Source organism: Drosophila novamexicana, unplaced genomic scaffold, assembly GCF_003285875.2.
Source record: "Drosophila novamexicana strain 15010-1031.04,08,12 unplaced genomic scaffold, DnovRS2.1 tig00000877-arrow-arrow-pilon, whole genome shotgun sequence".
NCBI lineage: Eukaryota > Metazoa > Arthropoda > Insecta > Diptera > Drosophilidae > Drosophila > Drosophila novamexicana.
In genome coordinates this window covers 2123296-2137920 of record NW_020824831.1, presented here as the reverse complement: position 1 = coordinate 2137920, position 14625 = coordinate 2123296, and the positions used below count along the sequence as shown (strand labels likewise).

Genomic DNA, 14625 nt, shown 5'->3' with positions numbered 1-14625 from the left:
AATAAAATTTATCAAAAAGCAATATAATCAAAACATTGTATGGTATATATTATATTTGAAGACGTTCTCAGGTCTCATATACTAATTTTGGAGAAACGCATAGTTATTAACAGCAATCAATTATAATTTCGAAATATATCTTTCCTTATTCCCTTGAAATAAGATTTACACAATTTTCTATAAATTTAATTGTAAATAATGTAAATACTAGAAACAAGCCAGTATAATAAAATACTAGAAATAAGCCAATCTTATAAAATACCATAAGCTTATCGATCTGTAATGAATATATATCGATGCACATGGCATCGTAAGAAGACAATATTTGAATTGACATGGTGCGGTCGAGACTTAAGTCTTAAATAAAACAGTGTGAAATAAAAACTTAGAGAACGGAGTTTTACATAATTTAATTTTATTTTGCTTAAATTAATAATCGTATACCAGGGGCTTCATACAAAATATAGGCGAATCCCTTTGAAAGTATAAGTTTTGGTATTATACACTTTGAAATAAGTATTTCTTAGTAGTATCGTGGTATTTTCGTTCTTTCGTAACACGGTCACACTTAAGTTAGCTGTGGTTTGCCGAGTTTTCGTGTTGATGTATTAATATATTAAATACATAAAATAGCGTGCAGCAGTTTTTAACAATGCCTTTACTTGAAACGGATAGCTCCAACGATCAGTTCAACAATGATCAATCTAAGCCAATGTCTGGGCCCATCATTGGCATTATATATCCGCCGCCGGAAGTTAGAAGCATCCTTTTACAAAACAAACTCTAAATACATATTATTATTTTTATCTGAAGGTTTTCTTTATGCTCAGTAAACTATATTTAACTAATTAGATATTGTCGACAAGACCGCTAGCTTTGTGGCGCGTAACGGCCCGGAGTTTGAGGCTCGCATCCGGCAAAACGAGCTGGGTAACCCGAAATTTAACTTTTTAAATGGAGGCGATCCGTATCATGCCTATTACAGGCATAAGGTCAACGAGTTTCGTGAAGGAAACGGCAAGTATTATTCCTTGCTTAAATATCGACTTGTATAGTAATGTATTCCTTATTTAAATAGATAACAGCAACGCCGCAGTAAGTGGTATTAAGCAGCTGTCAGTGACGAGTGCGGCACAGCAGAGGCAGCAGGAGTTATTAAAACAGGTAGTGGAACAACAGTTTGTACCAAAAGAGCCGCCTGCGGAATTCGAATTCATTGCTGATCCGCCTTCTATATCTGCGTTAGACTTGTGAGTTAGAGCTGACCAAAATGATTCCCATAATGTTTGAGATTTTTTTTAGAGACATTGTGAAGTTAACAGCTCAATTTGTGGCCCGAAACGGACGTCAGTTTCTTACAAATCTGATGAGCAGGGAGCAACGAAACTTTCAATTTGATTTTCTACGACCGCAGCACTCTCTATTTCAGTACTTTACCAAGCTTTTAGAACAATATACTAAGGTACTTATTCCTCCAAAAGATCTACTGGGCAAGCTGCGTACCGAAAGCGCTCCCGGGCGCGCTAGTATGCTTCTAGTGCTGGAACAGGTAAAATATCGTGCCAATTGGCAACGACACCAGGAGGCGCAACGTCGCCGCGAAGAAGAAAAGATAGAACGCGAGCGTGTGGCCTACGCGCAAATCGACTGGCATGATTTTGTCGTGGTAGAGACGGTTGACTATCAGCCGTTTGAAAGCGGCAACTTTCCACCACCAACTAACCCCGACGAAGTCGGTGCTCGTGTGTTAATGGAAGAGCGTTTAATGGAGGAAGAGGGCGACATTGAAATGCAAATCGAGTCTGATGAAGAGGTAGATTCTCCAATGGTTAGTCACATGGACGGTGGTGTCAAACTCTCACAAATGGAGAATCGCGTAGGCATTCAAATGAAGAACGCTACGGCTTATGGGCAGCCAGCAAACGCAAAACGCGACAACACCCAGGTTCAGGACATGGATGAAGCTTCAAGTGATGAGGACACGCCAACTACAAAAATGCAGCCAAGTGTCGCGCCCATGCTACCACCCACACACGACAAGGTTGTGGTTAAAAAATACGATCCAAAGGCGGCCCAACCGAAGCCGGTGCCAGTGGCAACAGATGAATACCTTATATCGCCAATCACAGGCGAGAAAATCCCAGCCTCTAAAGTGTCGGAGCATATGCGCATTGGACTACTTGATCCACGCTGGGTGGAGCAGCGTGACAAGCACACAGTAGAGAAGATCAACCAAGACAATGTTTTCGCAGCAGGAACGGCTATCGAGGCCAGCTTAAAACAGTTGGCGGAGCGCCGCACAGATATTTTTGGAGTGGGTGATGAAGAAACTGTCATTGGAAAAAAGCTTGGGGAAGAAGAGACCAAAAAGGATGATCGCGTCACTTGGGACGGTCACACATCCAGTGTGGAAGCGGCCACGCGAGCAGCTCGTGCTAATATTACGCTCGAAGACCAAATACATCAAATTCACAAAGTGAAAGGTCTGCTGCACGATGAAGAAAAAGAGAAAATTGGACCCAAGCCTGTGGGTAACAAAGCGACGCTTTCCGCGCCTCCGCAGCCATTATCTTCAAAGAACCAACACACCAGCCACACAAATAGCCAGGCACAGCATCATCAAGGTGGTGGTGTCACTCATCACCACGCTCAGCACCATCATCACCAATCGCATCAGCAGCCGCCGTCGCTCCATCAACACCAGCAGCAGACGCAACACAGCATGTCGCAGTCCAATCCAGTTATGATGATGCAGAGACCACCCATGATACGTATGTTACATACATGAATTGTAATTTATATCTTATCCAATCGGATCTGTTTTAGCAACACCTTACGGCGTTGGCTCTGGTGGCTACATGGGCATGCCATCTGGAAGCGGCCCGCAGCAAATTTCTCCTGCGCCGCCAGTTGAGTTAATGCCTATTGAGGATGAGCCGCCTACTAAGAAAATACGTTCTGAAGATAACTTGGTGCCGGAAGCAGAATTCATAGCTCTTCATAAGGTTGGTTATGACTTATGGATATATATTATATATTAATTATATATTAGCCTGACAACTCTTATAGATGCTTTATTGTTAGTATTAGTCCATGGTAATAGGCTTATGTAAATAGTTAAGATACTACCGGCAGTCAGACGGGCAGGATTGATTAATTTAACACAGGTTCAGAGCCTGAAACATTTTATTATAAAATTTATTGCAAGTATGTTTTGATTTTGTGGCCTCATTTTCCGCACGCATAAAGTACCAGTTGATCTGTCCATCTATGGAGACCTCGAAAACTACAAAAGCCAATATTAAAATTTTAAATATGGATTCTTCTGTAGCATACGTAAAACAAGTTAATGTCGATGTGGTTTATAAGCCACAGCTCAAAAACGATGAGAGAGAAAACACAAGTTAGGTATATATAGACTTTCATGGAGTATACACAGATTTCATGAAAATCGTATGAATCATGTAGGGTACCTCCTAGTCGTACATTCTCGACTACAGAAAACTTACTTGTTTCAATAAAAATTTTCTGAAAAAATATTAACATTTTTTGCAGAGCCCTGTAACCATACAGGTGCAGGTACCAAACACCGAGAAATCTGAATGGAAGCTAAATGGTCAGATGATTGCCGTTACCCTGGCGCTAACCGACCCTATTGCAAACCTTAAGGCCAAGTTGCAGGACGAAACAGGCATGCCACCTGCAAAACAAAAAATATTCTATGAGGTAAGCAGTTCTCGACATTGGCTTTTACAAAATTCTTCAATTTATTTTGTTATTTTTTAGGGTATGTTCTTTAAGGATAGCAATACCATGGCTTTTTACAACCTATTAAGTGGTACTACGGTACACCTTCAAGTCAAGGAGCGCGGCGGTCGCAAGAAGTAAGGAAGGATAGAAATAAGGAGCTTACTCCTTTTAATAAAATCCATTTGTAACATGTAAAAGTTTATTTTTGTGAATGCTTTTGCAATCAATCAATATAAAAATGGTTAATCACAGAGTAATTTTGTTAATTGCACTTTAGTTGTATATATCTGTATATCAAATTTGGAGTATGGAATGTGGTGTCCAAAGTGCTTGGGTGATATTCAATATTTAATTCGTGAAGCGCGGAGTTACTAGAGATGACCACGTAGGGATTATACAAAAGCTCAGTGAGCCAATTGACCTTCGAGAACGCTCGCCATATCCCTGTATCGTTGCAACATAGGCGTGTATACGGTCTCACTATCTTTATTCGGCTCGCAAACTAGCTTAAGGTGATTTGGCGTTTTGCTGAGGATGTAGTCCCGATAGCTGTTAATGGGTTCCCTCTGCTCATTCTTATTCAGATAAAAAGCATAGGCTGCCCGATATGCGGCACCAAGAAGCGCCGCCTCACTCTCATTCTGTAACAGAGCAACGCATATAAGGAACACACTTAAAAAGGTCTGTCGGTAAACGGAAGTGGTCCCACTCACTTGTTTGTAGACAGGTGCATTGAACACATCAGCAATTACTTGAAGAATAGATTGGTTGACTGAGGCACCACCGGTAGCAAGGATTTTAGTCTGGTTACCAAAGTGGAAGCCCATATCCTCCGCAATAGCACGATGATGTAGCATTTGACCCTCGACTAATGCACGAATTTCAATTTGAGGCGAACTAAATCTATTAGAAAAGATACAGGAGGTTATTGGGGGACACAAATGTTTCTTATCTTACACTCACTTAAGTACACCCTTTACGGCGTCATTAGAACTCAGATGGATGTCCTTGTTCCAGCGAAGCGTTCCTTTTGCCTTGGGTATGATTTCCATTTCGTTAAAGTGCAGAGCCATGTTGCCAAAATTACCACGTGGTGTAGAATCCAGCAACTCATTGAACTTCTCCCAGCTGCCGTCAGCCTCTGATTTATTCATCGCTTCACGAACCATTGACCCGTTTCTGAAACTAAATTACGAAAGTAGGAGATCTGAAAAGAATGTCAAGCTGGTTTCTATATATTCTAACAAAAATACAAAAAATGTATCCTCTTAAACATAGGGCAAATGTACTTTTTGTTAAATTATTGTATACATACCACAAAAGTCCCATATATTCATGCGATTCCGTTGGATGGCACAGCACGTGTCCCTCTTCTAGATTAGGCGGTTCTTCCAGGCTCATCATCAGCGTGTCGCTGGTACCTAGTGATATACTCAGCCAATTTCTGTCGACAAGCATTCCTGCCAGAGCAGAAGGATTATCGCCCGTGCAGGCAACGACTTTGCATGTAGGTGGAAAGCAAAAGCGCTGCACAAAGTACTCGCTTACATTTCCCAGGATAGAAAATCCACTCACTGATTCACCCAAACGATCCTCCAGATCGGGCGCACAAGCATTAAGGCAAGTTTTTGACCACGTTTTGTTGCGAATGTCCAACAAGTTCATGCCTGAGCCATCGGCGTAGTCAATTGCCGCTACTTTTCCAAGGAACAGCGAAGCCAGAAAGCTGCTAACCAACGAGATTCTCTGCGCGTCCTCGTACGCGTGAGTACGTTGCTGGTAAATTTTACGTATTTGTGGCCCCGTGAAGCGCGCATAACACTTGGAACCAGTCATCCGAACCATTTCAGTCTGTCCACCAATGGCCGTTTCCATTTCGAAACACTGCTTTAAGGTTGATGCGTCCATCCAGATAGGCGTTCTGTTTACCACAAATGCTGAATCGTCGATTTGCGCATGCAGAAACTTTTCGGCATCTAAAGTCTGTAGAGCAGCAATGCCGTGCTTCGACCAGTACAGGGAGCCATGCTGCTGGGCAGAGCCACTAATGGCAACAACAGTGCTCAGATCAACCTCCTGTATTACCAATCGATCCAGAACAATGTCCATAGCCTTTACCCACATAACAGGCTGAACAAAGTACCTAATAAGGTCTCTTAAATTAGATCAACAAACTTGAAAACCCATAAAAACTACTTGACTCACTCGAATTTATTGGGGCCCGGGTTGGCGCCTCCTGTGGTACGAAACTCTGGTAAATCACTGTCGAATTTTACCTCTGCCGAGGCAATAACTTTCAGTTCGGCATTTAGGAGGATGGCCTTAAGCTGAAAAGATCAAGTTGTCAGTAGCCGTCACAATCAACCATCATTAGAATACTGCCTAAAGGGTAGTTAGCTGTTCATGCTTTCGTACGGCTATCCCAGCACATTCATTTTGATAACGTCGTATTTGCAAATAAAATGTGAAAAATTATAAACCCCTAATTTTATTTCGCATACCTAATCTTAAAAATAAGTCTTGATTAGAGAGAATCATTGCCTAAAAGGCCCTACGCCCTATACTAAATTTTTGCTTAAAAGACCGCCGAACTTGTCGATTGAAATACATATTTCGCTAAGGCAACGGTATGTAGATCTGATGTCATTTTAAGCTAGTAAGCAAAGGCTATTGAAAGGAAATAAACAGTTTGCTGAGGCACCTCGAAGATTATACACATACGTACAGGTTTACATATAAAAGTCAAGCTAGAGGGTACGAATGAGCGATAAGCAAATTCTAAATATATATGCATATTAATAAAAATTTGTTTCTGATTAGAAGTGTCAGTAATTTTAGCAGTTGAACAACCATTTGACCTTTTACAATAACATTTACTAGGCCTCATCCGCGTGCCGCGTAAGCAAGTGGATCTGAGGTGGTGTCTTCAAAGTCAAACAGATCGTACAGGAACAAACCTTAAACTTTATGCGTTTTTTACCTTTTGCGTACTCAAATCGAAGCCCAAAAATGTTTGTTGTGAGTCCTGTTCCTGTTGAGGCATTGTGTTTATATAGCGTTTGTGTTGATCCGCCTTTGAAATATTTATTTTATAGTCGTTTTCTAAGAATTACTGGCTTGCGTAAACTCCAAACAGTATCGTCCACTTGTTAGCACCTTGGGTTTGCTAATAAACTACCATTGACGCTTTGTAAGGAACGCACACCCAACCGATTTAATATAGGCGTCACAGGTGTAAGCATTTATTATTTTTTGTCGGGTTGTAGGGATGCACGATGTACATCGATATTTTACTTTTATGAGTCGGGCTGATTCGATATATCGAACCATCTAATATCAACTCTGACAAGCAATATATTGCATTTGAAGTATAAGAAATCGAATTTCCCCACTGTTATGCTCTACAGACATATAATGCAGGAACTATTATCTACATCTATTTCTAGCAATATGCCGCTACACAACGACTTTTCATTCACTTATAAAATGAATGTGTAACATAACATATTTAAATGATATCTTTAATGCAATTTCGGTAAGGCGTTGAGATGGTGCCAAAGCTAAACAATTATTGTCGGCTTGGTTTTTTTTAATTGCTTAGAATTTGTGGATTTGGTTGATCACTCTTGTCTTTATTTTTACATTAAATAGTTTGATTTCGTTAACAGTAATTTTTGCTCATGCATTTATTATAACAAAATGGCGACAAACCTCCCAAGTGCAGTGTTTTAAAAATATTTGAAATCAAAATGGAAAAAATGTTTAGTTATATTAAATATTGGCGGGTATTTTTCGGCTCGCCCGTAGAAAGTTGGCGATTTAAATTTTAGTTGGAATGAACGTTTTCCATCATGTTTGTCTTGCGGTGATAATCATGAAGCCAAATAGCGATTCTTATGGATGTTTGCTAATGAGCGGGTACCCGAAAAGCCCATTTAATTTGGAATCCTCATTTATCATCTACGAGAGAAGGTAGCTGATAAAAATTATTATATTATTTTGTTATTAGCCATTACAAACTGTTCTTGAAATTATAAATATAAAATGGTATATCAGCTATCATTTGCATTAAATTTCAGATTTTTTGTCTAGTTACACAAAAATAAAAGATTCTCATATTTTATCAATATTTTAACTCTATAGCAAAATAAAACTTAAAATATCACACTCAAATAGAAATATCAAAAATGACAGCCATTTACATTTATCGACAAAATATCGTATAAGAATATCGAAAAAATACCAGAATAAGCATCGTGTGATTATTGCCTATCGATGTTTCTCTAACTCATTTATTATTTTACAAATTGACGACAATTAATAAATTACAAGTTAAAAGTAAAATGTCGCTAAACTATGAAGAAATGAGTTGGTCAGGTAAGTGTTCACATACGAAAAACTTACTATTAACTTTTAGTTAAAAAAAAAAACAGCACACCTAGAGCTGAATAGATTTATAAATTTTGTTAGTACTTATTGATAAAATAAAATGTGTATTACGTGGAATACATTTTCAGATGTGCGAGATCAGTTTAGAAAATGGCGCGAGGAGTCTGGACGACACAGTGAGGAGGTGGTACAATTGTGGGTAGCCGTGCTCGAAGACAAAGTCCATAAAACAGGCAATGAAAGACACTTAATACTCGAGCAAGTCATTGTTGCTGCTTTGGATACCGCACGTTTCGACATTGCTACAAAGTGCACAAAGCAGCTCAGTGCCGAGTTTCCTGGTAGCTTGCGGGTGATGAAGTTTAAGGCCATGCGATTGGAAGCGCTTGAACAATACGATTCCGCCAATGAGGTATTAGATGGTATAATTGAGAAGGACGAGACAAATGCGGCGCCGCGCAAAAGGAAAATAGCCATAATGAAGGCACGCGGACTGCGCTTGGATGCCATAAAGGAACTAAATGCATATCTGAAAAAGTTGTGAAATATATATTTTATTTAAGTGAGTGAATGCTAATTGTTAAATTTATGTTGTTAGATTCATGTCCGATCAGGAAGCATGGCAGGAGCTCTGCAACTTGTATTTGAGCGAGGGTGAGTACGGTAAGGCCGCCTTTTGTATGGAAGAAGTCCTGCTACACAACCCCCACAGTCACCTGATACATCAGCGACTTGCTGACATTCGCTACACTATGGTAAGTGTGTATCGTCATATTGCGGTTCTTAACCCTTTATCTAAAACTTTATACCTTTAGAGTGGAGTAGAAAATATAGAAATAGCACGCACGTATTACTCGCAGGCTATCAAGCTAAATCCCCACAATTTGCGAGCACTTTACGGTTTGTTTTTGTGCTGCAGCTTTTTGGCTAATTCGAAAGCTGTAAGCTCCAAGCGTAAAGAGTCACAAAAATTGGCACAATGGGCACTGGAACAGGCTTTGGACCACACCGCCAAGCGTTCATCGATAAATAACAATGACAAATGGATAACATCCTTGGATTCTGCATTTGGTACTCTGGAGATCAAGTCAAATTGACCTGTAGTTTCTGCTGATATAGTTAGCATAGATGCGTTACCCAACAAAACGTAAACTTTTCCAAATATGCTTAAAAATATAACTATAATTTTTAAAGCAGTAACCACCCTACCATATACACATATAATACATGTTCATGAGTTTTAATATAAGTGAAATTCAAGTTGAAAAGTTGCAGTTTAGCCAACCTTTACTTCATGTTATAGTTTTGTTATTTTTTTGCCATTAGCTCGATCAACTTGTAAGCGTAGATTGCATAAATATGTATAGCTAGGAAAATTGATATGAAACTGGTAATTCAGAATTCTTTGTTGTCAGCCTCATTATTTGATGAATATCACATATTGCCGTACCAACCAAAATGTTCATCAAACTGGCTGATCGTTCACGTATAATAAATATAATAAAATATAAAGTATTCTTGGTCAGTTTGCATTGGTACTTCTGTTTTTTGCAGCCGGTATTTATATCGGAATAGGCCGGATCAGATCTGTACATCATATAAGACGCCATTGTAATAACCAAGCTTGGTATTTCTTAGTTTTACTTCTAAAATTCGGCAATAACGAGCTTAACTTTTTTCCTAACATCTATTTCAAACAAATCGGGCTACTTTATTATAAGTGTACATGGGAAAAACACTATTTTTAACCTAACACTCAGTTAAAGGACTGTACGATCGGAACGTTGCATGTATATATAAATATATATATGTTTCATGAGTAAATTGAAATCGCTACAAGAGTACTAATAGTATATTATAAACCTGAATCTTTGAAAAATAACGAAATAAAATATTCTTCGTGTTAAATTGGTGGTTGTGAACCATCACATGCGAATTCCTTAAGCTTAATTCAAGCAAATCGGACAATATCAAATAAAACCACAAATCGAATGAGGAGCACAAAACGAGTTAAGTTGCGAAGAGCTAACTTCCGGAATATTTTGTTTTTACCTTAGTTGAAACTTTGTTTTTGTCCATGTGCAGTGGCAAATAAGAACATGATATTTGCCAAATTATAATCGCATGGGCTAGTAAGTGTTCGTAACTTTGTGAACAGAAAAGATGTAGCTAATCATGGTTTTTATGGAACTCAAATCAAACAGAAGTATTATTTTCAAATGTTTTGTTGTTGTTTTCGCAAAGCAATTAAAATCCATTACAATAAACAAAGCTTAGTATGTACATATTAATACATATGCATATAAATAGATTATGAATGTCTGTAGGTGTAATCGGGTGCAGTAGACTGCCAGCTTGGACATCGCAAAGGCTTGTAAACGGCACTGATAAGCGTGTGTTACCCAGCCGAACTATAAATAAAAGCCCAAGACACCATATCTTAGTGGCACTACATCTGCACGACTCGTTCGTCAGGGTAATATTTTCTATAGATTTCAGTTTGAAGAGGAGCCACCTCCGCTCTGTGGTTTTTTTGCCGGCTTAAGGCGAAAAAATTCCTTAAAGCTGATCGTGGGTGACGTGAACTTTGTGCCTCTACATGGCTTATCAGATGCACTGGTTGATTCGTGCCCCTGCCCTATCATAGAGGCACACGAAGACGAACCTTCAGCCTTACGATTTCGGTTGACGTGGTCCGTGTTGCGATCTGCATTATTGGACGCATACCGTGATACACCGTCCAGGAACATCAGATTAGGAAGCACTTGAAATATGTATTCGCGGGCATGGGCTGCAGGCATCTCGGAGCCCTGGTTTTTGAACACAGTCTGAATTCCAGGATTCCCCATGCAGGAAAGTTGTTCTAATGAGGTACATTGACGCTCTATGCGATGAATCCAGTCGGTTATATTGCAGATATCGCAGTTGTTTATCCTGCACGATAAACACAGAAATAGTTTCATGGCAAGTACTTCGGCTAACTGATATTTCATCCTTACCACAAAATTTTCAGGTTGGGCAAGTAGGGAAATGTGTTGACATCTAGATTGCTATTGCGGTCCAAAATGAGCGTATGAAGTTCTTCAAAAAAAGAAAGAAATTTTAGATTCTGAAAGTTGTTGTGGCTGAGATCGAGGAATTTGGTCTGCGCAGCAAACTTGTCTGCCAGTCTTCGTGGAATGGTACATAAATTTTCGTAGGCCAGTGAGATTCGGCTGTCCTCCTCGAGCACGATGTCCGTAAAAGTCTCTTCGCTGCCGCAGCTGCTGTTCGATATAAGTCCACTGAACGAACATGGATTGGGAGTGATCATCTTCTCCCCTGTAGTAGACGAAATGTACACGTCGTTAAAGTCGTTGTCTAGCGGAGGGCATGGATACAGTGACTCCAGCGACTGAATGTTAGCACACGTCTTAAGCACCTCTTGTAAGCGACAATTATTGCTGTGTAAGGCATAACGATCAATAAATATAGCTTCCACTTTACACCATAACAGCTAATAGATAGTTACCTAGAAAGATCTTCTGAGTGCGATCGGGCAGACGTTGATTCTTCAGACATGCCTGCACCAACTCATTACTAGACAATTAAATCTTAACTTTTAATAGCGTTTGTTTTCGTCAGTTTGGGTTCGTTGGGCTTAGGTCCAGTGCTTTCAGCAGACTGAAAAAAATAATCATACAACACTCGCCACCCAGCGACAAGAACAGAGCAAGTGACAAAAGCGAAGATTTTGAGTCTTTTAGACTCAGTATATACATATGTATGTTCATACACATGTATTAAAGTGCATATATATGCGCACACAATTACACATGCACATGAAGCAACTACATATGCTTGCACATGTACATACATACATACATACGTGTATGCATATCTCTTCGTATACAATCTCACATCGTAAAGCATCTACACAAGCGTGTTTACACAACACAACAATAGGAGAACGTACTGCTTAATAGCCAGGGTTTCGTCTTTGTTTATACTCTACTTGTACTAGTTGGGGCATGACTGCACATTGAGTCTGTGTTATCTGAATCGTAGGTCTTATACCTAGCTACGATATAAATTAACGGTAAATAATAATGCACAGCTAGAATACTCGCTGTTCTTAGACTTGACGTACAATGAAATGCATATCAGCTCACATAAATCGGAGCGCATATTGAATATTTTGACAAGGATTATCAGTAATCTATTAAATTTTGTGACCTTAAGGCTGCGGGAAATCCGAGAGTAGTTGTCTCTAGTGGGCTTAAACGTAAAGATGAACGTACGGATTGTCAGACAGCTAAAAGAAGTTGCAAAAATTCATATTTTATTTTTATATTTATGAACAGATTATAATAAGGAGCCCGCCTCTCTAATACATACGATGGTGCATATTCAGCATTATGTTTTTGTTATGAGTATTTTTACGAGCGCCAACAAACTCTAAGCCTATAAACAACCGAGCCTATGCTGTAATCATATTTAATAACAATGAAAAGGGACGTATTTTGAGTACGTCGAAAATGAAATACCCTTGAATCCATGTTTTTAAGCCTCCCTCGCCAAATATCTTTTCCTTGAAAATAAATTAGAAGACGATCGGTCGAAACTGGAACCTTCGTCCATAAAACTTCCATGCGTTTCTATATTCGAAGAAACAGAGGACTGAGAACTAGAACAAGTTATCCATCTGTAACCATAGCGTTTACATTGAGAGATGTTGAGGATTCTTACCAAATATTCCAAGGGGCAGAGAAGTTATGGTTTAACAGCCAACATAATTTAAATTATGGGAATTCTTCAAAGGAGGCACTGAAGAATAAATTAACTGAAAAGCTAACAGAGAAAAAGGTGCGCAAGTTCCAAGGAAGTTCCATAGGGAAACTTTAACTGAATATTTTTATAGTATGACTAGGCTAGCAATCTAATTTGAATGAGGGAAGAATGATATAATTCATTATTAAGGGAATTCCAAATTCAAAACAGAATATAGGATGTCTATGCCACGCAGCTAATATTCTAATATAATATCTATAAAAAATAATTAATAATTAATTTTGGATTTAAGACAAAAAAAGCCAAAAAACTGAAAAGAAAGTGGTGTAATATAGTTGGATACAAGGCAAATCACGAAAAAGTGAAGAGAGGGCAAGTTTGAAACATGCAAATAATTGCTAATAAATAATAGAGCTTTTAAAAATATAAAAATCTGTGAATTTAATTATGCATCGATTAGTTAAAAGCTAAAGGACATTCATAGTGATACGCATATGACTACCTCGTCGGATTAAAATTCCGACTTGGCAAATACCTTTCAATAGTTACTAATGGCGGTTTTAAGTGAGGAATTCACACCAGATCTGGAAGTGTCTCACCTGGGTAGTCATTTGAGGTCCAAAGTTGTCACCTTAGTTAGGTGTTAAAAGCCAGTAAAGCCGATCCAGTCCAGTCATAATGATAATAAGAATGTCAAAATTAAAAAAAAATTCCGAACACGCTTCGCCTGTTGTATAGTTTCAAAAAAGGATGGTACTAAGAGACTTTGTTGTGACTACAGAAATGTAAATGAGAAAATTAGTGTGATACTTTCCAAAGTCATTGATTGATTGCGATGTAAGTAAGTTTGGGTAAGGAGCTGTCTCTTTGGCTTTTTAAGTATAATTCCGGAAAAAAATCGCATTTAAGGAAATGTATCCTACTCTCAAACTAGAAAAATTCGCTTTAGTGTAGGTTTTAAAAAAGTTTCTAGTATGTAAAATGAGACAATTTCCACAGTCCATAAGCAAGAGGGTTAATCCAAACAAAGCAAGTAGGAAGGGTATTTGAATGCAATCGACAAGGCTGGTGAACCTTTACAAATATATCACGTAGATGTCTAACGGAATTGAAGATTAATATAACAGTAAGGTTTTTTTTTTTTAAATTCAAAATTGTAAGTAAAAAGTTAACTTTAATGTGTTGTAATGGTCGCAGTTTTCCTATTTAAATTAAACCGCGTAAGCGATCCTAACAGCTTGCGTTTGTGTAACGACGCTATAGCGATCAGCTTTTGTCTGTCATGGTCAGCTGCGAATGAGTCAGCCGCTGCTATAAACCGCCTGCGTGCACGTTGGCAGCGCAGCTATCTTCCCTCTAATCCGGGAAAGAAAAAAGCTCTGAGACCCTATATAAGCCTGCAGGTCCCGGATATAACCCTTTTTTTTTTTTCAAAAGTTACTTTACCATCGAAGGTCTGGCTACGGCGGTGCGGACATAGCCCCACCAAAATATTAATCTAAAAGCAACAAGTTCGGGCATCAGTCGTTTAATTCGTTTAATTTAAATTCCAACTAAATTGAACCAAAAACAACAAAAAAAATAAAAAGAAAAACCCTAAAAGTAACCGATTGGCGAAATAAATTTTTTTGTTCATTTGATGATAACCTTTCGCTCCGCCACCCGGCCACCAGCACCTCACCGGCATATATTTCTTTGTGCCAAGATCTGGTCACA

General features: G+C 38.8%; 4 protein-coding genes across 5 annotated transcripts; 2 read left to right on the top strand and 2 right to left on the bottom strand.

The window, feature by feature from the left end:
* Nucleotides 1-581: 581 nt before the first annotated feature.
* Nucleotides 582-3896, top strand: LOC115764880 (splicing factor 3A subunit 1). The gene is made up of 7 exons (XM_030708158.1): nt 582-761; nt 853-1017; nt 1079-1250; nt 1303-2771; nt 2827-3005; nt 3556-3726; nt 3787-3896. Exons 1-7 carry the CDS (start codon nt 653-655, stop codon nt 3886-3888), a joined length of 2367 nt encoding a protein of 788 aa, XP_030564018.1. The 5' UTR covers nt 582-652; the 3' UTR covers nt 3889-3896.
* Nucleotides 3897-3937: 41 nt separating this feature from the next.
* Nucleotides 3938-6981, bottom strand: LOC115764881 (xylulose kinase). 2 transcript variants are annotated; one of them, XM_030708159.1, is made up of 6 exons: nt 6731-6979; nt 5956-6077; nt 5066-5893; nt 4714-4935; nt 4464-4653; nt 3938-4391 (listed from the first exon to the last, which is right to left on the bottom strand). In XM_030708159.1, exons 1-6 carry the CDS (start codon nt 6791-6793, stop codon nt 4155-4157), a joined length of 1662 nt encoding a protein of 553 aa, XP_030564019.1. In that variant the 5' UTR covers nt 6794-6979; the 3' UTR covers nt 3938-4154. The 2 variants fall into 2 exon arrangements, with proteins under 2 accessions (XP_030564019.1, XP_030564020.1); XM_030708160.1 differs by lacking the exons at nt 3938-4391; nt 4464-4653 and having other exon boundaries at nt 4881-4957; nt 6731-6981.
* Nucleotides 6982-7932: 951 nt separating this feature from the next.
* Nucleotides 7933-9352, top strand: LOC115764977 (ER membrane protein complex subunit 2). The gene is made up of 4 exons (XM_030708304.1): nt 7933-8127; nt 8268-8676; nt 8738-8894; nt 8955-9352. Exons 1-4 carry the CDS (start codon nt 8094-8096, stop codon nt 9234-9236), a joined length of 882 nt encoding a protein of 293 aa, XP_030564164.1. The 5' UTR covers nt 7933-8093; the 3' UTR covers nt 9237-9352.
* A 1030-nt stretch (nt 9353-10382) lies between these two features.
* On the bottom strand, nt 10383-11851 carry LOC115764874. Its single transcript, XM_030708153.1, has 3 exons — nt 11651-11851; nt 11139-11582; nt 10383-11073 (listed from the first exon to the last, which is right to left on the bottom strand). The coding sequence occupies exons 1-3, from the start codon at nt 11698-11700 to the stop codon at nt 10635-10637; spliced, it is 933 nt and encodes a 310-aa protein (XP_030564013.1). The 5' UTR covers nt 11701-11851; the 3' UTR covers nt 10383-10634.
* Nucleotides 11852-14625: the final 2774 nt, after the last annotated feature.